Source organism: Lutjanus erythropterus, chromosome 20 (assembly GCF_056507025.1).
Source record: "Lutjanus erythropterus isolate fLutEry1 chromosome 20, fLutEry1.hap2, whole genome shotgun sequence".
Classification (NCBI taxonomy): Eukaryota; Metazoa; Chordata; class Actinopteri; order Lutjaniformes; family Lutjanidae; genus Lutjanus; species Lutjanus erythropterus.
The window spans coordinates 27,706,572-27,734,349 of NC_139336.1; the positions used below are offsets into that span (position 1 = coordinate 27,706,572).

The 27,778-nt window shown below is 40.3% G+C and overlaps 1 protein-coding gene across 1 annotated transcript in view; it reads right to left on the reverse strand.

Moving 5' to 3' along the window:
- ptpn13 (protein tyrosine phosphatase non-receptor type 13) overlaps positions 1 to 18,891 on the reverse strand; it is a 52,387-nt gene extending 33,496 nt beyond the window's left edge. Inside the window, exons 1-6 of the mRNA XM_084745320.1 lie at positions 18,777 to 18,891; positions 14,686 to 14,852; positions 12,449 to 12,514; positions 10,165 to 10,350; positions 9,765 to 9,852; positions 5,896 to 6,528 (exon numbers count right to left, since the gene is read on the reverse strand). Of these exons, the coding sequence (XP_084601446.1) occupies positions 5,896 to 6,528; positions 9,765 to 9,852; positions 10,165 to 10,350; positions 12,449 to 12,514; positions 14,686 to 14,852; positions 18,777 to 18,891 (1,255 nt within the window). The remainder of the gene's footprint in view (positions 1 to 5,895; positions 6,529 to 9,764; positions 9,853 to 10,164; positions 10,351 to 12,448; positions 12,515 to 14,685; positions 14,853 to 18,776) is intronic.
- Between the last annotated feature and the right edge of the window lie 8,887 nt (positions 18,892 to 27,778).

A 27,778-nucleotide genomic window follows, 5' to 3' on the forward strand; every position in this document is an offset into this window, starting at 1 on the left:
ATTTCCCAGAAAATATTACAAAACTGATGAAGACAAAAGGTGTATTGCATCTATCAGCTGAATCCCTTCCTCCTCCACCTTAAAGGAGTACAAATGGTGAAAAGCAAACGTGCACCCACATAAATTCACAAAAAGACAACGAAAGAAAGAAAAGAATTAAGATTTAAGTTGTTCTCTGTATGACTTAGTAGTAAGTTAGTTAATTCGTGAGTCATTCATAGTTTAAAGGTTAACTTTCTGAGCTGGACACTGTGTTCTCATGTTTTTGTGTCTAAGTGACTAATGGGAACACCAGAGCGTGTTGTAGCCATCAGAAGGGAAACTAATCTACAAAAGTAATACTTAGACTGTTCAAGCCCGTCAAAAGTGCTTGTTTTTGCCACTGATGTGCTCAGATTTTGTTTGACAACATTATGAAAAGGATCCCTTCAGAGACAGACCTTTTCTAAAACGTTAGGACATGATTTGTTTAACCAGAAACAGGTTTTTTATTGCTCTCACCAAACTAACCTCCATTATAATAGCAATCTGACCCTGTCAGTGACAAAAACGAGCAAGTGAACTTCCCTTGATGGTGTACAGTTGTCCAGAGGGGTTACAGTGTAGCTTCATATCACTTTTGCTGAGTGCAGCGCTCTCCCTCAATACTGGACCGATTTCAAAAATTGCTGTCCCCATTAGTGCTTAGACACAAAAACAACATAGGGTTTGAAAAATACTTAAGTTACCCTTTAATGCTCCTACTCCACTCTATCATGATGTTTTCAGTTTAGGGAGTCACACACACTTGCTGCAATAACAGTCTGTCTGTGTCTACATTTTAACTGGAAAAGCATCATTTCCAGGCAACAATTAATGCAACCCTACATTTATCTCCTTCCTTCTCTCTCCTCCCTTTATCTTCTCAGTTCCTCTCCCACGTCCTTGTTTGTTTTTCCCCACTCTCCTTGATTCCCTGCAGAACTGCACGAGCTTTCTGCAAGTACACAAACAGCTTCTATAGGCTTCGGCCTGTTGGGGTGCGCAAGCTGAGAAGAGACATAACCCAAGACCCCGAGGTTATTCAAAGTCTGACGGTCCCACAGAGAAAGAAGGAACCCCCCTTCAACTAAAGCACAGGCTAAAATGGATAATAGCTTGAAGATACCCTCAAATTTACATGGCTCTGTAGATTTTGAGATTTTGTCAGTGTAGAAAAAAAGTCCTCTAATGGAAAAATGTCTATTTACAAGATTTCTACCCTGCTTGTGAACCTTTATAGCACTTGTTATAGAGATTAAGCATAACATCAAGAGGAAATGAGACAGGTAATTGATTAAAATGGATCATAAATAAACCTAATGGCAAAAGCTTTTTAAAAAGCCTTAGGAAACACTATAATCTTTCCTGCTGAAGCTTTGACAGTCATGAAACTAAATAGTGGTCATATAATTAGTAAAACTTTAGGGGTTGTACTTTGGTGAACACCTCCCCTTCCCCTGAGGCTGCAGTGTTCTGTATTGTTGTCCAAGCTGGACCCGCCCGGGCCCAAAGCCACATGACCTGGTGCCAAGTGCCGGAAAAGTCCAATAATGTTTGGAATTCCCTCATCCGCTACGCATGACTCCAATTACAGCCTCTAGGTCGGCAAGGAAAGTTTCTACTGATTGAAGCACCTTGGCACCAAAAAGGAGGAGGGAGGAGGGAGGGGGGGACGGTGGAATCACTGGGTGAGACATAGGGGACCAGGTATAAACATGCCCATGCACACGCAGGCATGCACACACACACGCAATGTTTAGTTAAGTTCACGTAATACACAACTTGTGAATACACACAGACAGAAGGGCAAAGAAGCAGTGTGTGACTGGGTGAAACCTGAGAGCACTGACCACTGCTGCGCCATCACTTTCCTGCAGAAAAGAACAGAAAAAAGTAAGAGAAAAAGAAAGGAAAGGAGGTTCTCTGCCAAGTAACACATCCACGAGGCCCTGCAAATGGTCTGCGCTCAATTAGGACCCATTCATACTATAGCGAAATAGCTCTGGGATGGAGCACAAAAATATTTTGGCTCAGCCTTCATAGCTGACCTCAGTTAGGTTTTGATGGGACTAAACATTCCTTTGCGTCAACGTGGTGTTTAACATCAACCATAATTTAATATTAATCAGAACCTATTGACAAAATATACACCAAGATAATCCTCGTAATCGCCTCTGTAGAAACGCAAGCACACACTAGGGCTGGGCAATATACCAATATTACATCAATGTCATGACATGGGACTAGATATAGTCTAGATTTTGGATATCATGCTGTTCTATTATTAACCTTTACCCATCTAGTCATTATATCCACATTATTGATGATCTGAAAATACCATTGTCCGAGTTATCTAGGCCGAACTTTAAATACTGTTGTCTAGAGTAATCCAGCGATTTTCAAAGTGGGGGGCTTCAGGTGGTGCCAGGAGGTCCTCAGCAAAATGTAAAAAAAAAAAAAGAATAATCATGTTTCTAAAACATAATATATAACATTGAAATCTTATTTGCTGTGCCCCTCTTTCTAATTGCCTGCCAATCAAAACATCATTCATCACATCAGAAGCTGCTCTGCTCCTGAAATTTAGTGCTAACTCACAAAATAAGACCAACAGCACAGCTGACAAATGCTCAGCTGCAAAAAAAACATCTGAAAAATTCCTGACTGAGTAAAACTCACAAATATGATGCAGCATACATAGAGTATTTGTTTATGTGCTTGGATACTACACGTAAGCAACAGCTACGAGTGCCCAAAATGCATTCTCTGCTTCAAGACTCTCTCAAATGAGTGCTTAAAACTGTCTAAACTTCAATGTCACTTGAAACATAAGCACCCTACAGTGGCCAAATCTACAGCAATGCATTGTATTCAACAAGATCATGTTTCCGGTGAATTATTTAAGAGAAAATATGTATAACGAGATATACACTGTATTTGTGAAGTGTTATGTAAAAGCCATATCACCAGAGCACACAGACATTTAGACACAGTGTGATAGTTGGGACAATAGACAGGGGCTACCCACCATTCCAATCTTCTGCTCTGAGCAGCTCAACTCTTCTCTTCACACCATCATATGAAGCAAAAATTGCCAAGTGCCTCTGATTACAATCAGCAAAAGGCAAAAGGGGAGGGAAGGGAAGGGAGGCAGGACTTGCTGGGGGATAAAAAGCCACAGTCGAGGAGAAGAATGCCGTCGGTTGGTGGCTCGGTCAGCATTAAAAATAGCTGCCAGAAAGGCAGGGAGGCTGGAGGTTGGAGGGAGCCGGAGAGTGGGGAGTATGGGAAACCAGCAGGAGGAGGAAAGGGAAGAAGAGGTAGAAGACAGTGGTTTATTATATGAAACCATTCATCCCTCATGCTCCTCCACTGTCCCCACATGGCCAGCAGCAGGCCCATATAGCCACATGTGACCCTGCAGAAAACTAACCTGCCTATGGAGACTTTACTAAGAATTCAATAAGCTCCGGAGGGCAACTTAAAGCTCTTGGGCCTGACTGCCGAGGTGTTAAACAATCGTGTTATGTGTGCTCGGTCCAAGCATGTGATTATACAAAGATTGTTTTAAATACCTTGCACGTATGTGTGCTTATATCTGTGTGTTTACAGTCATGGAAGAAAAAAAAAATAGTAAGAGTAAAGGGACTTGGCCATATAGCGTGTATGACAGTTAGCAGCAGGCTAGAATTAAGCTGGCCTGTAATTAGAATCAGCCATTTGGAAACCTCTGTACCAGTGACTCATACATTCTGTCTAAACACTGCTGCACAGCCACCACCAACGATACTTCATTCAAGCCAGCACCCAGCTCCCATCCCACATGGTAGTTACAGACGGACACACAACCTGCAACTAGTCCGGGTGTCTGTCTGCTCACGTCATCCAATCCTTGTCACATTTTCACCCCTCAGATCAGTCAAACCGATGGCTCCCTGCTGCCTTTTCGTCCACACTATGGTATCCCCTTTTATTGCTGGATAGATTCATTTTACAATCCAGTTTGACATGTTGTATATCTCTTAAAGGGATAGTTTGGATTATTTGAAGTTGGGTTGTATGGGCTACTTATTCATAGTCAGTGTGTTACCTTCAGTAGATGTTCGACACAATCAGGAGCAGCAGGAGAACTGGCATAGAAATCTAAGCAATGTACCGACGGAGTCTGCAACAAACATATCTTAGCCACCTAAAAAAGGTCCAAATTAACATCAGTTTAACCCAGCGTTACATAAACTAAATATTGCTCTCTCCAAACCCACCAGATTCCTTTAGCAAAATCAGTCATTTTACCTCACAAAACACAAGAGTTGCAGGTGTACTGCTGCCTTGATCTGCTAGTGTATTTGTGTTTCCTTGTGACTTTGGTGAATCAAACTAAACCTTTAAAACACCAAAGTCACACAATAACACAAACAAACAAACAAACTGTGTTCTGTGAGGTAAAACCACCGTTTTTCCTTAAGGAGTCTGGTTGCTTTGGAGAGAGAGTTAGCGTACATTTACACTTTTAAGTGGCTAACATAAGTTTTGCTCTCCTGTTTCCTGCATATAATCTGAACTATCCCTTTAATAACACAGCTGGTACTTTGAAAGGCTGTATTTTACTTGAGATTTTATTAATTGTCTCAGTAGCAGAGTAAAGCTGGGATTTTCCCTTGTGGGTCACCTCAGAACATAACATCAATAGAGTATTGTTAAATGTTGAATCCCACTCACTGCATGTTCTGACAAAGTACCAGCACTGCATATTACACAATAATGACACCTGACCAAGCTCAGATCTGTCACCAAAATACCATTAACCTGCAATACTTACGACCAGGTGATTGTTGTGTGTAATCTGTTGCAATGAGGAAAAACAAAAAAGACAGAGATAAAAGGTCTAAATTAAGCTGTAGCTGCAAAAACAGGTTCAACAAACATTGTAGCGTGTTAGTCTCATATGGGACACCTGGTATTGTTTGTGTGTGATCAGAATAGTTACCAAAAAAAAACCGACAATAGTAATCATCATTATGAGAATTACTTTGTGACTAAGTGACTTATTCTCTTATCCAGGATGTTAAGAATGTCTGAGATCCAATCTCTTCAAACCAGACAGCTACTGAACCGAACAAATCAATCGTATTAGAAGTATCATGATTTAATCTTTACATGCCTCGTACTCTTGACAATCAGTCAAGATTATTCTTTGTTACTGGTGAATTCCTCTCCAACTGTCAGTAAAAGCCAAGAAGGCTGTGATCTTTTTGTTCAGTTTAAAAGTGAAGAATAGCCAGAATATGTCGTGTGCACAGGAAGGGTGACATTGCGCAAGAAAAGAACTAGTTGAAACAATGTGTTGTCCGGCCACACTTGAAGGCAGGGTGAAGATGGAAGACAGGATGTTATTTAAATACGGGGACAACCACACACATTTTCAGACAATCTCTCCTGGAGGGGATTCATAGTGTTGCACTCAGCTGAACATGTAAAAAAAGAATGGGAAAGCAGAGCTTGCCAGGGCAGTTCAAACCCCGACTACTTTTTCAGCTCGGTATGCCTGGCCAATCACAGAGTGATGTGGGTGTGGATGTCGATGTCAGAAAGTTAGAGAAATCATTGGACACTGCCCCTAAACTCAGACATCAGAGAGTTGTGGGGGGAGGGGTTTACAAAGCTTTTCAACCTTCTGACAAGCGCTTCTGATGAAGCATGCTGGCGTCTATGCAAGCAAAACTACATACCAGTTTGATTTAGATACTTGAGGCATGAGACGCTGTGTAAACATAACTCTTCACAGTCACTCCACTGAGGTGCACATTTATCTCAGTCTTGGGACTGAAAACAACTCCTCTTTAATGCACCTTTATGATAAGAAAGTGAACTCACCATCCACTGCTTGCCTTAGCACCTGAAGCTTCCTTTGCTTCTCCTTTATCCTGTCGTAGGCATTGGCGAGCCCCGAGCCTACTGACAGGGCCGAGTGGTGATGAGGCTTCCGACTCTTCAGCCCACCAAACTCAGGGTAGTGAGAATCCCTCTCCCTGGATGCCCGCAGGGGCGATTTGCGTCTGCCTATGGAGTGGGTACTTATAGCACTGCTGCCCCTCCGCGCGTCCTCCAAAGCCCCAAAACGAAGAGCCTCTGGGTCGATGTAAGCCAAGTCCACAGAGGAAGCCCAGGTCTTCCTCGCCTGAGTGGGGCCCAGGTCCCCACTGTGGAAGGGTAAAGACCTGCGGTCCAATTCCACGGGCCGGCCCTTTTGCTGAGGGTGAAGGGGGTGCAGGTAGGGATAAGAGTGCTGGTGCTGAAGGGAGGGGGGTTTGGGGTAGAGTTCTGTGGGGGATTCAGAGTTACGGTGATAGTCAGATGGGGAATAGTGTAAGGCTGCACCCTCATCGCCCTTCAACAGGTCCTGGATTGGCAGAGAGCCCATGGAGCGGCTGAGGCCCCGGTTCAGAGACGTCTGCTCCTGAGTCCTGGCTCGATAGCGCTCCAGAACCCTCGGGGCGGCACTCCTCCCTGAGAACAGGAGAGAACCGAAGTTTTATTAAACCACGAGTTGAAACTCAGAACACTGCCAGAACTCAAAGCCTCTAAGCACAGAATAACAAACACATCAAATCTTGATCTTGAATATCGTCAGGTATTCAGAAGGAAAATAAACCTGACTGCAAACTGAAAGCATTTATTTTTAGCTCATCTATTTTTCATATCATAATACAGACAGCATGAGAAATAACCTGCAATACATCATATACTCCCCTTAGATAACAAATTAACACTACACTCATTACAGTAAGTGGTATTTATGATGAGAGGAGGACCTAGAGAGGGATTAACAAGGATTTGAATAAATACAGTACGCTTCATTATGCTTAAGTGCCTGTCCAACCTGGCATCCTCTTCTAAAAGCATCAGCATGACATGACAACTAAACATGGCACTGTCTACTGTAGACTTCCCCTCATTTGCTCTGATTCCCTGGCTTGGCCTCAACAGACTGAGCACCTACAGCGGGCCTCTCATGGCCCCAGACAGCAAGCTACAGTAAATGGATAATTGGGTAGACATACAGTATGTCCTCAGATTCCCCAATCCGTCATAATGAGAGATGTACAGTGTGATTGACAACCCTGAAACTGCTCACATAACATCTGACAATCGCGTGCAGGATGATAACGGCATGTTTATGAATGCTGATGATGATGGCATCTTACAGAAAATCCACTGTCAAATTCATTAACCTCTTCCACTCCTTCTCTCCCTACCATACACTATTTTTTGTCATTTTTGAAGGGGGCAGGAGATCTTTGAGGGGGATAGCAGGTCAACAGTATATACCACAGAGAAGTGATATACGTCGTGGAAACTTGAAGATTAAGATCAGATGCAGTCAAGTACTGTCTCAAGTTAGTCATAACTCTGTAATAAACATTGTTGTCTTTAGGTGCCTATTCATATTTTTAAAGTTTTGAGAGCATAACAACTTACAACATTGTGTTACAAATATATGATGGCCATTCCCATGCTCAGTTGTGTCTCATTTGGTGCACAATTGTACAATTTTTGACTACCCAAGAAGTAATAAAAAATTACCTTAACAAAATCACTTCCAGATACCCCATTAAGACACCAAGACTTTGTGGAACACTAGAAAAATTAATACTGTGATTCGATATCAAAAACCTTTGACATTTTGGAGATTTATGGAAGAACTGGCGATTGGATAGCGAGCACTTCTGTTGTGAAAATTGCTCAGGAACCCCTTCATTGTTAATATATGTAGGAAAGCCATCTGTCCTGTGATTATCCTAGGGGTCATAATAGGTCCTTTTATAGATAACATATTCATGCTGCGTTCAAAGACTACATGGTTTTGCATGACATGCGCATAAAGTGGGTATGTCTGTAAAGGCCAGCCACTTTTCCACTCATAAAAATTCAGTTTAACTTTAGAGTGTTATTTAGCCAACAAGCTAGCGTGACATGGCACCTATGGATTCCTTGGGTCTTCTAGTTTCATATAATACCAGTATCTTCACTCCAGCTTTACAATTGAAATAAGCCCCAGCTGAATTTTCCATGGTTACTTGTTAGATTTGATGGCATTTAATTAGAATTTGTAGCAGCAAGAGGAAGTTTCTCTTATAAAGCCCCAGGGCCATGTAGCAGCTATTAATGGCAAATAAAACTAATTAAACTGTAAAGTGAACCAAGAACAGCACAACTAAAAGCAAATTAAGAAACATGGCATGGCTGCTCTTGACCTTAACAGGTAAAGAATGATTTCTGCAGATAGTCTGTTTTGTTTGGGAGCTTATTTTTCCCCATTATTTAAAAACAAACAGTAGAACATACTGTGCAACAATATCAAACAATTTCTGGCACAGGCATCCAGCAGCTCCATCCATCACCGAGTCTCTTCTTCAGACTGAATAATGACTGTTGCTTTCTTTGAGTGTCCATAAATTTCAAGTTGGGCTTTCCAGACACGCCGTATATAAACTCTTACTAGTGACAGCTCTTGTTTTAGAGAGAAAGAGATAAACAGAAGGCAAACGTGCACGAGCAAGAGCAAAAACAAGAGGAAGAGACGCAGAAATGAGTGAGCAGAGGGAGACGTTAAGTCCTGTAAAAACGCTGCATGTGGTGGTTTAATCTACAAAGCATATGCTCGGTCTTAACAGGGAAACACATCAAAAGGCCGACAGGCTGTCTTCCAAGAACTCAGGGAAGCACACAAGGACTAGATTGAGCAAAAATTGCAACAACAACAAAAAAAACCTTAACAGTATGTCTTTTTTTCAACGAAGTCAATTATTGGCACAAGTTGTTCAGTGAATATTAGTATAGTAGCTGTCTTTGGGCTAAAGCAATGAAAAAATAGTGATATAAAATATCCAACATAAAAAAAGAGACAATGACTGAGTTCCCCTCGCAGCAATTGGAACTTGGAAGTACTGACATACAGAAGGAAGAGAGCTGCTCCTTGAGAAGAAAGGCGCTTAAGAACTGAGTAATACTCTTTGCATGTACTTTCCCTAGGGCTGGCTGGTGCTCAACCGGGGAAACAAAGCACTGATACAAACAGCAGACAGGCAGCTTCACTGGTGACTCCAAAATATGCATCTGTAATCAATGCCATGCCATGCTTACATAATCGGGGACGACGAAGCCATGTTTGTGCTCCGCTCTCCCTTCCATGGCCTGGAAAAATGCCGGAGTTCTCTCAGAAAACCACTGGGAAGATTTGGTCATATTTTCCTGAATTAAATCCGATTCGAGGTTGCAGTGTTTCGATTCTTTCCCACAAACTCAAAAACTGGGGATGTAAGTGATGAATAGCTTGACGACCAGGGAAGGCATTTACATCCAATTCCCTGGAAATAAAAGTGACAAAACTTCCAAACGGTATGTCCAACCCCACTCAGTTCATCATTAGAAAGTAAGAACAGATAATATGCTCTCTTGACCTAATTATAAGAACTGTTTTCATCATTACTATCTAATCTGGTGAGTTGTCCTTGTTCCAGACTTTGTGCCGCTCAAACACAGAACATAGCAAACATAATAAAAACACTAACTGTATTTGATGACTAACAGAAACCAGACGCCTTTATCGTGAACTGTTGGCAGTCAAGAAATAAATAACTCTTTCTACACCTTAGAAAAGTTCCTCTGACAAGACACCAAGCAAATACAGCTCGAGTTACTCCGTGTTTAATGTGTTTGTGTGTCTGTGCAGCTCATCTTACCTGAGGGCAAACCTTTGCCCCTCAATCTCTCCCGAATCTCCTTACTCCGCTCTGGCAGAGACTCTCTATCAGTCAGCAGACCGTCCAACTGAGAAAAAAAAAAAAAAAAAAAGACAGTCAGAGTGGAAGTAAGAATGAAAGAAAAACAAAGAGTGGTGGGGTGAAAAAAACAAGAGACAGAACAAGAATTTAGAGGGTCATTCCTTCTGCGAGTCATCCATCCTGACATCATGTTCTGTCAGCATGAGCCCCTCTATCTGTTGTGCTTTGGTGGAGCAGATAAAAGTCTTAGGATAAAACTTGAAGTGCTTTCTGGCGAGACGTCAAAATAAAAATATAGAAAAACACACAGGAATGTTGGATTTGACCCACATAAAAAAAGAGGAAAAAAAATGCGTACCTGGGAGAGGCTGCCCAGCACCAACCGGACCAGTTTTCTGATATATGAGAAGGGAGGGTCACCACTGGAGTTTCTGATGTGTTTGCTGCAGATGTCCAGCACCGTGCGCAACGACATTCGACTCAATGTAACATCATCACACATGTTGAGAAGCAGGCTGTTCAGGTGTTCCCCCAACTTCATAGGCTGCACAGCAAACAGAAGGAAGATGGTTAATACACAAGCAGTGACAACAGCAGCATGTACTGTGCAGCGACAAAGCTCTACTGGTATCTCTGGATCTGATATCTCTCTTATCGTCTTCACTTCCATTGTGTTCAGAAAGGGAGGCAGAGCTTTGCCAGCAAGGCACCAGGGCATATTTTGTGTTTGATGTCATTTAGAAATAAGACACTGATTTCAATCGGCATCAGCAGTGGGTACAGAGATGGCACAGTAGATGCAGGGTCATTAAGTGTCTTTGTGTGTCCATTTTATTTGCATACGACAACAAGTTGCCTTTGACCCAGCGTTTATTACAAACTTTGCAGCTCCTTCATGGATGAGAGAAAAGAACATGATGTGACTGGATGATGCAGCCCTTCAGTGAAGCAGAGTGGTCGGTGCCGCTAAGCTGTGGGCGGTACTTTCTCACAAATGTGAATGCGGATTGTTTTTTACACCTGGCTGACTCTTCCTGAGATATGAGTGCATTGTGAGCCAGACCTTCTCCATATGCCTTGGCAGATTTCAACACATTCCAGAGTGCATTTATAGCTTGCACCTTTTCTTATCCAGATGAGACATTCGGATATGGACCTCATTTTAAAAGCCTGCACAACACAATGCCTGTTTTCATCGTAGTTAAGAGGCATTTGCATGACTGAGATGTTGATCTCCTTTAAATTAACAGCACCAACAACAAAGTATTAAAAGTTGTTTTTTTACTTTGGGTGTGGCTATTCCAGTTAATATTATTAACTGTCTCAACTCTTAATATCCTTGGCCAAGTGTGCTAATTGAACAACTGAGGTTATTTCATGCATTGAGTCAAATTACATGAGCACAAATCTGCACAAAGACACCATCTCTGATATCACGTAGAGCAATGTTTCCCAATTTTGGGGGGGGGAACCCACCTTTTGAAAGTGACAAGCCATTGCCACCCAATTCACAATAGATCTCATCAATAAATCTTGGGAGTTGATCTGTGCATAAATGAACATTCTGGTGTTTGTGTTGTCGAAAACAAATACACATTGTAATAAATACTTCATAAAAGAGCAATAAATGCATTTTGGCTGAGTTAACAGGCTTCTCATTGCTTTTATATCCTCTCATTATCAAAACAATGTAGGACATTTTAGCCTACCTCATAATGAGACAAAACAAGTGCATTTAGGCGGAATTAACACACTCTTGTTTTTTACTCTCATCAGTAAAATACACACATTTTACATGATGTACTGCAAATATAAATCCTGAAATCCTTGCAGAATTTCTTCCATAGCCTTTTATTTATTTGGGGAGCCAAATAAAATCTCCTATGACCCACATGTGAGCCAGTCTCTGGGAATGACTGACTTAGAGGGATGGTTCATGTTATTTGAAGGGGAGTTTTATGAGGTACTTATCCATAGTCAGTGAATTGCCTAAAATAGATGGCTGTCAACACGCCCCAGTTTGGAGAAGCAGAGAGGAGTACTAGCATGGAAGCTAAGTAATGTACTGCTGTGGACTGGGACAGCAACAAAATGCATTTTAGCCACCTAGAAAATTCAATATCAGTTTAAGTGTACACAATATTTAGAATATTTTCACCACTTTACCTTGCTGTCAGATAGCCTTTTCAGATGGGAGAGCACCTTTATAGACAGTGACATTATGACTGCAGTTTCCCATCATAAGAAGCTGTCTGACAACAAAGTGAAGCAGTGGAAGTATTCTAAAAATAGCTTACACTCAAAGTGACAGATTTTATTTTTAGGTAGCTAAAATGTATTTTGCTGCTGACCCTGTGAACAGTAATATATTGCTTGGCTTCCATGCTAGTACCTCTGCTATTTCTCCAAACTGGGGGTGTGTCGACCACCATCTACTGTAGGTAATAAAAAAAAAGTACCTCACACAATCACGCTTCAAATAATTTGACCTATCCCTTTAACGCTGGAAACCTAGAATCCTGTTTCCTAGTGCTTGTCAAAAATGATTTGTTTCGTTTACTAAAAATAAACGGCGAATACATGTACCCATGATATTATAACCCATATCCATTTGCAAGGAGGTATCCTTGGTAATGATTTACCTGACTTTGGGGAATCTCGTAGTCCGCTCCCCAGAACAGGGTCATACCCAGAGAGTACATGTGCATCTGTGAAGAAAAACAACAATTAAGCTCCATAAGCAGTAATATACATTCAATCTAAATTGTAGATACAAACATTTTACAAAAACATTGAAAAAGACAAGCATAAAGCAACAGTGAGCACATAAAAATAGGAGGAATATAAGGGCTTTGTTTCATTCAGATAAACTAGACACTTAACTGCCCTGTGTAAAAGAAATAGAGGCTGACTAAAGCTCAATAACTACTGGAGTGTAATAAAAGTTTAATTCATTCTTATTTGGAAAGGAAAAAGACAGGGGCTTTCAGCCTAAATCCAAAAACCTTTTTCCATTTCCCTCTCCTTATTACTGTGCACTCACTGCTTGGGAGAGAAATCACTTCCCCTGAATGTTGGGCTTGGTAGAGGAAAGAATAATTCAGGGATTGCCAAAGAATGCAACATAGCCTTCAAGGTCTTTCAGGAACAGAGCTCGGGTACAAACTTAAAGACACACTCACACACACTCTCAGAAGATGTGGAAATTTAAAAGCCGCCCATTAAAAGCAGCAACACCAGTCCAAATGCAGAAAAAGTGAAAGGAAAATCGTGGCACTCGCAGCTGACGTATGTTTACCCACAGTCTCTGATAATGGGAGAAACAGATTATATTTTCTACACTGAAATAACTCAGCTGGGGAGGCGGGACCAGGCCTGGAAAACTGACTCAGCACAAATCCGTGTTGAGGTCTGTGGGGCCGTGCCAGAGACGGGAATCCAGTCATGCAAGGTTTTAGCTCCTCTACCAGAGGGGCAGAGTCAAATAGAGGGGGTGTGGTTGCGTGCAGACGTATAAGAAGTCAGGCTTTGCAGGAGATAATGTGGCTCCTCACAACTTCAGTTCTGAATGTTGCAACTATACAACAAACTGAGATGTACAAGCAATGAACGTGTATGTACAGAGCTTTGTGGTGTTGTGTTACTCAAGCAAGGATGCGCTCTTATAAAACACCTGATTAAGCTGTCACAACAACAGTGGTTTTTATACCCTCCTCTTGTCAAGTAGTCATTTAACACCTATAATGACCAAATTTACGAGCTGTAGTAAGTGTCAAAAAATAAACAGATACTGCACTTCACACAAAACTGCTCTAATAATATATACTGTAAGCTTCCAGATGTGACAGAAACAGTGATTCTTTGAACAAATAAATGTAATGGATTTAGCCCATTATAACTGTATGCAGCTATTTTGGCACATCCCAGTGCAAGCTGTGGCTATTCAGAAGGTTAGTGTTTTGGCAAATAGCTGATTAGATTACCCCTAGTAACTTAATTTAATTCAAGTAACAAGTAACTACAATCATGTTCAAAGTTTCAGATTTATAACAAACCAAATTTAATGAAAATCAGTTCAGAATTAAGTGAGTTCCAGTTGATTTTGTAATGTGGTCTGCATCTTTCATTTGTTTACTAAAGGACCAATATGGCGACCGCATAGGAGCATAGCAGCGACATGGCAAGGATTTTTTTGTCTCCAATCTTGCCTAACTTTAGTGGATCGTGACAAAGATCAAAATGTGGGCTGCAACAGGCAAGGTAAGCCTTGTTTTGGTTTTGTTTTTGTTTACTGATGAGGGACATGCAATCAACCCACAGGCACAACGTGCTTTGGTGAGAAACGATAAACATAAATGTGACTTCACAGCATACCTTTAAGGTAGAGATGTTACGATACCATTTTTTCCCATCCCGATACAGATTCCATTACTTTGCATATCAGCCAATACCAAGTACAGATCCGAAACCAGTGTGGTTAAATAAATAAATAAAATTCCCAGAGTTCAATCCACACGCCAAAGAGTCTGTACTGTTTTCCCAACAACCCCTAAACACTTCAGACTAATCCAGTACTTGCTACAGTACTCGCCAATACCTGATGCCATATTTTAGACATTATCTGAGGCATTTTCTGATACTGGTATTGGAGCAATCCTACTTTAAGGTACCTAATGGGCAATAGTAGAAGACTATGGTTAAACCAGAAAAGAATGCCAAGTTTAAACTAAAACTTATCACCAGGATCTTCCTGAAAACATATGAGCATTAACACAAGATTTTGAAAAGGGTGATTAAACTCAGAGTCATGAAGCATCTGAAGATGTAGACTAAACAAGTGTGAGGTTCTGTAACCACACAGATTATGTGAAGTTTATACCTTCTCTATATCTGAGACAGAAGACAGGGACACCCCTTCCAGGACTTCTGGAGCTGTGAAGGCTCGTAAGTCCTGCTGGGTGACATACTCGTCTGTGAATGAGATGTTGCCAGAGGGCATGAGCAGGAGGGACCAGGGGGAGATGATGAAGCCCATCGCTGCAGGGTCTGAGGAGGGGAAACAAACAATAATTCAACCACTGGAGATAAGATGAGGAGCGAAAACAGGAAAAATAAACACAATAATATTATTTGAATACACAGCCATTGTCCCATGCACACACACACTGTTAGTACTGTTTTCAAACTTGATACTAGCATCAAATTTTGTCTAAGAATTTACAGCCTGAATGCAGCAACTGTAGCCATATCCAACCACAGTGGATGTTTCTCGCTAAGGCTTTGGCGTTTATGGAAACTCAAGATGATTGAAGTAAACAAAAACACATGTTGCTTTCTTAGCCTGCAAGAAAATAACTGTTGAGGCATAGGAGCAGAAAGGAATGGCTACACAGCGTAATTCTCCTTTCCTACAAAGCCACAGCCAGCGCTATGGTCAGAGGAACGTTTTAAAAATATACAAAGGAATGTTTGAGCAGCGCTGCAAAATTCTTTTCTTTGACTGATACTCGGAGAGGAGCACAGAGGAACAGAGGAACTGGATTTGAGGCACCAAATATCTGCTTTCAAAAGCTGGAATTTACTAAGTAAATATAAGTTTCCTGTTTAAAACTCATGTGACCATTTGGATATCTTACTCAAAAAGTAGACTGGGTTATTAGGTGTATCCCACATAAAACTTTGGATAAGCAGTTGAGCAGAAATGCATGACTCAGTCAGAGCAAATTAGTTTCCTGACAGATAACAAACAAATTTATCTAAACTTCAGATATAAGCAGGAACCATACCAGGTGTGAGCTGACTGTTCAACCTAATAGAAAGCAAAAATTTCAAAACATTACTTGGGCACGCACCATTTGAATCCCTTACTCACTTCAAAGGACGGCAAATTGTACGACTGTAAGCTCTTTATCCTTTAACAATGTAGTCTGTCAGTCTGATAAGCTGCTATCTGAGCTAGGGGCAGGGAATAATTCTGAACTATTATACCAAGAGGCTGTCCTCAAACTATACAAGGTACCATGCGTTCAATTCCACAGCAAACATGCCATCAGAGCGACAGGCTGGCAGATGTAGATGGATGGCCTCGCTAGAGTACCAGACACAGGAGCAGGCAGAGACAAAAAACTGCACTCAATTTTGGTTTTCTGTTTGAAATATTTAAATATTTTATAGGCAGGCCCATGAGGAGGAATTCCTCTAACAAATCAGAAATATTCACACACTGACTGTTCAAACAATCATTCTTGTACAAACATAGTAACTAACCACTACTGTTTACACAAAAGGGAAAAAAAAACGTGCTGTTGACAATGTGAGTCTATTTACAATGTCTCAAAGTGTTGGAAAAGTCATGGAAAAGTTTGCTGAGCAAATTGTTCGCTGGCAGCCTCCATAAAATAGGAAACACCCTGACATTCACTTTCACTGCACCCCAGATGGATAGAAACAAAATACATCTAATGAATATGAAATTTACTGAAACATTTAATCTGCTTTAGCAAAACGGAGGACACTGACTTTTCTTGGTTTTACGTTTTTTAACAATGTCTTTACTAATTTTAACTTAACACTACAGCCAGACAGATATATCTGTCAGCATATCATACTGGCATTGGTGTATGGGCCTAAGTTGCATGATATTTTTTTTTACAGAATATAATGCAGATTGTTTTTTTGTTTTATTAGCGGCATTTTATGTATATTTGGTAATTTTTCTTAATTCAAGGTCTATTATTAAACACGCCAGTGAAAATACACTGTTTCACTGCCCTTATGTAATTTTGGATTATATATGTATACACATTAATAAAGGGGATGTCACAATTCTCCAAATCCATGATATTTTCAACTAAACCATTTTTTTTATTTAGCAGTGACAGCTCTGTCATTGTTAGAATATTGAGTCATGATTTGTTAAGATCAATATATCATTGGTTTTCTGTCCTTCAAATGTTAATAACAGTTGTCATTAACATATGAAAGGTCTTCTTAAAAAAAAATCTATATGGAGTTAAGTGTAACATTACGGCCAGTAAGTTATGCTGTGTCATCTGCGAAGTGTTGTCTTTTTGTTTTTGGACATGCACCGAATGTCGCAAGTAGGCAGGGGTAGAGATAAAAACAAATACTGGGAAAATATCTAAGCACAGAAGAACAAAAATACACAACACATACACAAAATTACCAGTACAACCAGTATACACAATCTGCCCCTCCACTCACTTAAATTTGGAGCAGAATATATTCAAATATTAAAAATACATCTTTTGGTCAATAACAAACCTATTTCTGAAAATATATAAATGGCTATATGCTTTGTTAACATAAACCAGCAAAAACTTAACTCCTCGGTTGCTTTTCATAGCTGACCAGGACATGTCACATATTGTCTAACAAATTTAATTCTAAAAAGTTGACGTTATTAATCCACTCCTGCGGTAAACATACTTCTTTACATAGCTCAGCGACTCTATAATAGCTGGTTCCAACATCTGCTCTTCAAATTTTAGCTTCACTCAGCAGTCTAAAACTGTACATGAGAGGCCACAATTTACCCAATATAGCGATACAACTACATGCTGAAGGAAAGAGAAGGATGTGTTAACAATCACAATCACTCCGACAGACTGAGATTAAAGTAAGATCATCTTAAATACTTGAAGGATCCAGCCTTGCATTTTTTCCTGAATATGTGCAGAATTTTATCTCAGAAGCCTTGATGACTGACATAGAGAGAGAACAATCCTTTTGCTGTAAATGTGACCTCAGCATAAAAGGCATATTTTCAGGTCACACTGATGAGAGAGAATTCCAAAAGCATGCTAGGATTGTCTGCAATGGACCCAGTCAGCTAAACTGGAAGTTGAGGTCAAGTTGGTTTCTCCAGAAACGAACACGACTAAATCTTGGTTACTGCTTCATGGAAATTTACACAACCGATGATTAACAGTCTAGATGACACAATTATGCCCCACGTAATCAGGTGCACTGTGGTTTCATATGAGAATAGGCACCACCCAAACCTTTGAACAATTCAGAGCACTGCTGCTGACTCACATCCTCACCAGTGTCTCCAGAGTTAAACCTCTGTTAGTTAGTCACCTGAAGTTTACTCAAGTCACAAAGGCACTGTGGAATTTGTCAGCCTTATCTCTCTGTGGCTTCAAGGCCAATCACAGACACTTGGAGGCACAAATGACACACAAATGACACACAAAATGACGCAGAACTAGCAGGCAATAAACTGACATCAAAAAGAGTGCATTGATTGAATGTTGATTTTACTGATGGCAACAATTTTCAGAATCTGGATGTGACTGAAAAAGGGACAAAAATTAGCCATTTGTTTCATTTTGAGATGCTTCTTTTTATTTCTGCATCAATGTAATGGATGAGTTTGGGCAATCAATCCATCACTGCAACATTTCTGTCAGAGAATAACAGATCCCATCAACGTCAACACAAAATGCCACCTGCAATTCATGTGATTTCTGATTCATGAGTCCTGGGCACACTATTTTTTTTTTTAAATGAAAATGTGCACACATTGCTGGTACAGAAAAAGTCAATGGTCATGGTCTGGTTTTGTTATGCCACAAGCAAAATTTCAAGCAGGACAATAAAGACTGAACATGAATGAGCATTTAGATTTTTTTTATAGCTTCTGTACTTACTACTATGAAATGTTAGCATTGGGTGTCGAAAAAATATGGATAATATGGATATGGACGCTTTTTGCAGCCTTAATTCATATGTAGTAGATTTACACACTCACTAAACTCATGTGTGTCTGCTGTAAGAATGACAGTCAGAAATAAAAAGTGTGAGGTGGGATAATATTAACCATGACAGCTGTCAGTTTGCAATGCAGCAGCAAGGAGCTGTGTCAGTCAGTTAATGGGTTTGCATTCTCCCCACGCCTTTTCATTTCTAGGAAACATCTTTGCGCTCGATTCCACATGTGCATACCTTTGTGAAAGAGTTCTTGGAGGCTCTCAGCACTCTGGCTGAGCACTGCCCAGACCTCCTCCTCCTGGAGCGGACCTCCTCGAACCTCCAAGGCTTCTGCCAGAGACACATGCATCTTCCCTGTGCGCGAAGAGAAAGAGAACGACTGATTAACACCAGAAAATGAACTTGCAGATATAGGCTTTAACCATAATTTGGAGAAAAGGGCACATGCTTCGTTTCCTGTTGTGATAATACTGTATGAGAGGAGGCTCTGGCACAAGGTCAAATCAGGCCGGAAAACACAAGAGCATCTGCACATCACATCTCCTGTGCTATTAAGAGCAATAATTTAATTTCCCAGGAAAGTCCCAAATTTTGGTTACAGACAGTAAGATAAACACGGTTTCATGTTTCATTTTAATTCAGATGAGAATAATTGTGCTAACACAAGTCCAATCCTGAAAGGATCCTCACCCTACTTGTCCTGACTGGCCTGACAGATTAATATCAAAGCTAATGAGCCCTTATTGTAATATCACAATGATATGCCCGAGCACTGATGCATTTAACACCAGTTTCTAATCAACATTTTTTGCTCTCTCATGTCCTTGGGCAAACTCCCACATCATCTAAATGTAAGCCGTCTTATCATCCTCTGCAACTGAGGAGGTAGCACAAGCACATGATGTGCGCATGCACACACAGACAAACACACACACACCCTGCTTTACTTGAGTTACATTCAACAAAGTAGCAGTTTATTACTCAAAGGAGCCTGAAGTTAAGATAGCAGCGTCTAAACTTAAGAGGACACTAATCTAGAAAGGTAGTGTGGTCTTAAATCTGCTTGATTACATGTCATAAAAGTATAATAGGATCAAACTCAAGCAAGGGAGTTTACATCATTATATGGATGTCAAAAATACAGTAAAATCAGCTGGTTTGGTGTAGAATATATGTGAATATATGAAACACTAACACACAGCAGTACATCTGCAGTACTTGGATTTATATTGCACATATGCCACAACATGCTATGCCTAAGGGCAAAATGTTGATTCACTCATGTGACCCACAGGCTGGCTTTGATTTTCATATGTTTTAAAGATGAGACATCTGTTTTTTAGGGTTTAGTGTCTTTTCTCAGCTGTAACTGTCTACAAGGCAAACAAGCAGTCCAAATTTAAAGGGGATTTGTGAGCTTAAGATGCCATAAACCAGCTGAAAGTCAGCCATAAAGGACCCTGAATGAGAGAAATGACACGTGTGAGGTTTATCTCTCTTCTATTATCACTGTTTCTCTCTAAAACTTCAGCTCCTGTGCTGCAGTGACAGTGAGGTCTAATCCTCCCAATCCATGACATGGCATGATGCAAATATTAATAAAACCAGAAGCTCCTGTTATGACAGAGTGCTTCTCTGTTTTCTATTTCTGCTGTTGCCAAACTAAATCCTGTATGCCTAGCATGACAAATAATAATAATAATACTTCCAGGTACTACTGTAGAGGTTGGTGTAGCGAACAGCCAATCATAATTTCACAATAGCAGAGAATGAACAATATCTCATCCTAAAGTAAGTGTGATGGATTTTCTATTTCACAAGTCTGCCAAGCAGAATTTAGAAGCAAAAAGAACCACACGAATAAAAAAAAAAAACAAGCACTGTATTTGCAGAGTATTACTACAACACATCACAACCAGACACCGGTGTTCTGTGAATAGGACACCTCAAGCTAAAACTGATGGTTATTAGAGCTCATAGCGAATTAGGGTCATATGTCTACTATACACTGTAATCTCCCTAAACAGAAGGTTGCTCAAATTCACTTTTTGTTGTGTTTTCACAGCCCAACAAGACTTGCTTTTACAGACATAGTAAAAATCAATGAAACCTCCTTTGAAATTGTCACTTCTGAAATGACCTTTTCTTCCTAGTAGAAAATTATATATGGTAATACTGTTTTACATAATAATGTGGGAAACCTTTACTGATAAACTTCTTACTGATTAACTTCTTATTATTCCTCCACTTTTGCTCCTGTCCAACAATCCAGACCTCAAAGACTCAAAATTTAGAGTGCAGCCTCTAAATTTCCACATACTTAGCCACAAAATATGATACAGACAGACAGTTGTGGTAGAATATAACAAGAGACTCTGGTTTTAACCCAAACGGTCAAAACTGGAGAAAAATAAAAATTTCCCCTATAATTCCTTGACTGAAAACAAATATCATTTCCAATGTTGACACATATTGTGATGTTTTGAACTTTTTCAGTCCATTTTTCATTTTTTGCCACAAACTTGAGTAAACCCACATCAAACACAGCACAAAGTATATTTGGATTTGCAAGATCACAGCTTTCACACTGAATTTTGCACAAAGCACAAAAACAAAGGGGGTGAAAACACACACAAACAGGAAATGAGGCATAATTCCTATGCAAGATCAGCCAAACATCACTCATGCCTGCGGTGCCTACCAAAGTACATGACAATGCATTTTATCATGGTTTATTTTCTATAGAACCACTGATCTCGAAAAGCCTTCTTTTTACTCCCTGATCAAAAAGAGTGACAAAATGCCGTGTCTGTTCCACAGAGATTAGCAGGTGTACAAATCTGGCAAAGACACAAAAAAGCTTAAGAGACAACATGCCCAAACCTAATGTTTCTGATGACATTTGGCTGTAGTCTGTCTCTGTGATGTTGCTATACTGCCGTTTTGCTAACAGCGATGCGCCTGTGGATCTGACTCATGGCTTTGGACCACACATGTCGCCTCAGCTGACTATTTTTTTCGATTAATTTTACATTTACCCACAAAAGTTAAAATTTCACAATTGATATGAGCCAACGAAAGTAACACACAGGGACAAAAAAAAGACTAAAGGTACCAGTACACTCAAATAGAAGCTTTTTGGATGGTAGGACAGTGTTTGAAACTCCTTTTACAGTTTAACATTAACCATGGCCAGATGGCCCATGACCACAAAACAAAAATTACTCTGTGGACACCAAATATTCCATGTAGGTGGCCACCAGGTTTTATCCCCATACTGTGAGCCTTTGCTAACAGAACATCACTATTCCAAAAACACCTTGATTCCTTTGCGCCGTTTAGTTCAGCATTCTAACACAACAGCTAATGCGATCCTTTCAGACGAGCTAGACACACAAAAGGAAGACTATGAAGAAACAAAAGAGCAACAAAAGTTTACGTTTTTCACACATCTAATGACATAATGTTCTGTGGTGTGTGTCGCCACTTCCTCAACATGCCGTGAAGTTCAGCTTGTTTTTCCATTGGAAACAATGCCTTCAGGAAACAGCGCATCACAATTCACGTGAAAAGCAGACAACACATGTGTCACAGTTAAAAAAAAAGGCTGTGTTAAGTTGCATTAAATTGCCTTTCCTGCAACGTTATGCAAGTTTTCATTTGGGCCACAAAATGTGTTCTGGCCACAAATTTAGGCCTGTGCTGCCAGTGCATAAAATTCTAACATCTATCTTTCCAGAACCAGAATTGGGGTCATTGTGCCTAAAGATTTCCATAACCCTCTAAAATTAACAGTTACAGGCATGTAGCAGTTCGACAGGTGTGGGAATAAAGTAAGCAGGGTTTGAACTTATCTCTCAAGCTCAAGAATTCATTTGTATTAAATTATAGTTGCTAAGATATTTCACTTCAAACCTAAGTGGGGGACCAACTGACCGACAAATGAACTTTGGCATCCTTAGAGCCATGTTACTAGCATGGCTAAAGAGCACCAAAGTTGATTCAACATTTTAAAAAGAATAAGTGCACCATGGCATGATTTGGCATTATAAGCTCAATTTGAACCTATCACTTACACATAGCATAAACTGGGTCAACAGCCTCATTAGTGAGCTTAATTTCTGAACGTAACATGTGAAACAAAGTCCTTTCTATGAATCTGAGTTTGTAGAAGACAGTTAATGAGTAAGCATGTCACAGGCCTAAATGTTTATGCAGGAATGCAGGTTAACCATTCTAGTCAATGGGAGGCGCGAAGTCTGAGGCGAAGTGGGTTACTACCCATCTTGCTCATTACCCATGAGAATGGGGAGAGCGGGTGCTGTGAAGACTGATTGTTTTGCGGCCCTTGTTATTTCAACAGAGACCTACAGTGGAATGTTTTTTATCCGCGCTGAGGCTGCTGCACAGGCCAGCTCCTCTCGCATTGGACTATGGTCCTGCTCATTATTGAGGGGGCTTAGGAGGCAGCGGCCCAAAACAGCGAGAGCAGACAGCCTTCACCACTTCAGCGCCTCATTCTCTTTTTCTTTTTCAAACAGTGGGGATGTTTGTTCCCAGGTATTCCCACACTATAGCTAGAAGGAAAAACCTAAACAAGGCTTAGTCTGCTGCTGCCGCTGCTTTTGCTAAGTGTTTGAAAGTCTTGGCCACAGTCACAAGGATTTTAAAGAAAATAATCCTGGAAACGTGATAGTGGTCTTTACTCTGCACTTAGGTGAAGCTTTTCCTTTCCTCCCACCTTCCTGTCACTGACACAGCTACAACCCATGAAATGGATTTGAGAACAATCCTGTGAGAACCTGCACTTCAGTTGAGTAACTTATATCAGAAAGGTACAAATATTTTCTTCTTTCTTTTATTGCTCTTCCACCCATATTTAAGGAACAAAAAGATCAGAAAGGCATGCACACCTTTCTCTAAAACATTTCTTTTATCCTATATTTTCTGAAAACAGCAGTAGCTGCACTCTTGAAGTAGGCACCCATATAAACACCAGATTCCACTTCGATTTCCAAAAGCATAACTCGTAACATAAGATATGAGAAGGAATTTGTTCATATCCTCCAAACATCAGAACTGTGGTCTCAGCTGGCAAACACATTTGGAACAGAAGCCGGTGAGAAGAGGCACTCTGCGCCAACGTTGAGGTGAAAATCTTCCTGAAGCCATTCATGCCAGGAAAATTCAACAACAAACTCTGAGTGAACCTCTATTCCCAGAATCATAACTGTATTATGCAGCCTGCAAGCACACGATTCAAATTCAAAACACACACGGTGTCTAGGAAGGCCTGGATCAGAATATCGTTTGAACCAACATGAATGATGATGTAAGGACTGATGTTTTCAAAATGTGTAGAGCAAACCAAAACCAGACTGTGTGCTATTACACTGATAAAATACTTAAGATATATAGCTAAAGAAGCTCCTCCTTTAATGCCCATGAATATATAGTGCTTTATGTATATTCCTTATTGCTAAACTGTGACAAGAGTGATGAAACAGTGGCTGTATGTCTTACGAAAGTTTCTTGTGAGGAAAACAGTAGCGGGAAAGGAGCAAGAGCAGTGACTCACCTAAAGTAAAAGGGAAAACCCAATGGTTGGTTTTCATTAATCATAACCCACTTTTACAATTTAGTCAATTTGCCAACATGCTTTCCCAAATTATCTTGCAATAAGTTTAGCACAGGCTTGTTGATGGACACAACCAGCAGGCAGTGGCCTGGTGGTACCTTCCAGTAACGGACTGGTTTCTCTAACCAATAAGCCACACTAGATGTTGGTGTTTTGTTTTTCAGCTCAGCCAGGAGAGCCATGACTATTCCATGATTATCAGCCCAGCTCTGGACCAACGGCCCTCACTTCTCATTTTGGTCTCAACCTCATCCGCTCCATTTCTGTTAATCACAGGGTTTCTATGAGTACCGTGACATGCAGAGCATGGTTTTGCAAAACCTCACTCCAACTGCCCCCCCTCTTCCCAACACACACAAACCCAACCCACTGACTATTTTCCCCATTTTTTTTTTCTAGGGATGCATGATAAATATCATGGCTGGGAAATGTATAGTATGATTTATTATTCCAATAATAAAATTATGGTCAATATATCTCTGATTTAAGAAGATTATATCAAAGAATTTAATTTGAATTTTTAGGCAAAATGTTCCGTAAATCCAAAGTATAGTATCTGATGTGTAAAAATAAATGAACATTTGAAGAGTTCGTTTTGGTCAGAGTTATGGAATATATAAGGACTAGTGTGTAGGATTTTGCGGTTTGCTTACTCTCCTGTTCCCCATCCAAGCATGCAGAAGGAGAACCTATGGTAGTCGCGAAACTTACATGTCCATATCTGGAACCAGTGTTTGTTTTGTCCATTTTGGGCTATTATAGAAACATGGCAGTGCAACATGGCATACTCCATGGAAGAGGACCCGCGCCCTCTGTAGATATAAACAGCTCTTTCTAAGGTAACGAAAAAACGACAACTCTTATTTTTAGGTGATTGTACAATAATGAAAACATACTTATGAACAGTATGTCCCACTTCTGCCATATTCTGCCAATAAATCCCAGCAAATCCCGCACACTGGACCTTTAAATCATCTATCTTTGCTCCCTACATCTTAGCCTATCTTACCCTTAGGTGTGCATAAATTACACGTTACAGAATTTTTTTTTTATTCAAAAAAAGTGAAATTATTTTATCAGTATCGGCAACGAGAAGCAGGTATGATGACGCTAACACCATCTCCATCAGGACTCCCACCACTCCTCTTTAGTCTTGAGTGACATATTGAAACCTCTCATGACCTTTGACTCTGAGTTAACTTTACTACTTTTCTATGGTAATGAAGGGGGAGGGGAAACAAAACTGCCCTTCCTACAACCACCATAAAACCTTCAGTTTGCACTGACACAGGAGGAAATTTATTTCCTGGTGAGTATTTTCCCCAAAATGACACAAATTGCAAGCAGTCAGGGAATTGCACACCCTGTTATTTTTATAGTGGTGTCTCCTCCCTCCTGAACTTAAAGGGACAGTTCAGCCCAAAATCAAAAATACATATTTATCCTCTTACCTATAATGCTTTTTTGTCCATCTATATTGCTTTGGTGTATGTTTACGAGTTTTAGAGATACCAGCCGTAGAGATTCTCTTCAATATAATGGAACTAGATGGCACTCAAAGTGTGCAAAAAATGGCCACATTTTAAAAACTCAACAGCAATGTCTCTTTCCAGAAATCATGACCAGGTTACTCGAGATAATACACAGACTTTGTTGTTTCATGTAAGAACTACAATCTAGAGTTGTTCTGATACTGATACCAGTATAAGAAAGTGCCTCCAATACTGCCTAAAATGCTGGTATCGGCAAGTATGAGAGTCTATACACTGATCTGATACCATGTGAGTCATTAAAAGCAAATCTGGACCCTGCAACTTCTCAGCAGTGTCCAGTACGCCAGAGTTCTTAAACTTAAGCCAGGCCAACCAACAATGATAGCAAACATATCACATTTATACAGAGTTCGTAGCATACACCTTAAAAAAAACAACAATAATATATAGATATTTTTAATAACTATCAGATCAGTGCTCAAAGTTAGGTATCGGAGCCTGTATCATGAAGGGAAAAATAATATACTGCTATTTTCTTTCTACCATCCGCCAACCGAATCATTGTGCAAAAGAAGTGTGCATCTACTCATGGAGGAGAGGCCCGTGCTCATGACAGTGTGGGATGTAAACATTAATGGAGCAGATGCACACTTCTTTCTGCCTAATGATATGATAGACAGAAAGAAAATAGTTCCTACTATGGCTGCACATTTAATTGCAAAATTAGCGAAATTGCAATATAGCCAAGTGCAGAATCCAAATTGCAGAACCAGATTGCAATTTTTTTGAAAAAGGAAAAATGTGTGAGAAAACGGCATTTTAATGAAGTACTGTAGTGCTGTAGAGATGCCCTTGTCTACAAGTCTTTATCTCCAAATGAAAGAAAAAATATCACATCATCACAATTTTGGTTTAGTTGTTTTTTTTTAACAGTCAAAATGAAAATTGAAGTGCAAAAATGATATATTGCACTTCCAGTCAAATAATCGCACTAGACCATACCATGCAATCCTAGTTCCTACATGAAACTGCTCACAACAAGTCTGTAGATCATCTTGAGTAAATGGGTCATGATTTCATCAGGTCATGACAGAGATTTTCGATTTCATATTTTTTTGGTGCTCTGAGCACATTGTATTCAAGGCAGAACACAGACTACAGCTGACATCTCCAAAACTCAGCAACTCACACCAAAACTCTCTAGATGGATAAATAGCTACAAGCAAGGGAAGAAAAATTTATTTTTGATTTTGGGGTGAAGTCCCCCTTTAACTTAACTACCTATTTATGGTAATGAAGGGGGAGGGGGTACAAACTAACCCCTCTCACAACCCCCATAAAACCTTCAGTCTGCACTGACACAGGAGAAAATTAATTTCACGTTGACCATTTTCCCAAGACAAACTAAGCGCTTGTGGATAAACTTGAAAGCAGTTAGCTAGTTAGACACCCTGTTATTTTTATAGTGGTGTCTGTCTCCTCCCTCCCAAACTTAAAATACAGTTACTGGTGTGGTCGAAGATGCCCCATGACAGACATCAGTAGGAGCAGCAGTATTGTTGTCAAGTTAACACAACACACAGTCGAGACATACTAAATATCAACAAACCGTTAACTAGCATAAAAGTGGCTAGCTAACAGCCGTGTCAACGGTTTTTAGATTAAAAAAAGCATCGGCGTTCCAGCCTCGCCACAACGCACCCAGTTCTTCAGTTTTCCCGGGGACAGTTATGAGTAAAGTTAGCAACAGTGAAGTTTTTGTACATCGCATTTTAAGCGCTTATAACGAAACTCACCAGGCGAGAAGCGCTACCAAACCACTTTACAGGGAATTATTCGTACTCCGACGAGGCTATGAGTGCGCACACAAGCGGGACCAGCGGCCATCCCATCCACAAAGCAACATCTTGGATAGTGAGCGGCGAGGCAGGCAGGCAGGCAGGCAGACAGGCAACAGGTTTCCACAGCGTCTTCTTCAACTGTAAAAATCCACTCTGCTGCGGGCACAACTTCCCGAGCCGCCTCGGTTAAAAAAAACAAAAGTGAAATTTCTTCCTCTTAAGTTGCTCAGAAGTCGTGTTTGATGGCCACTAACGCAGCATCGA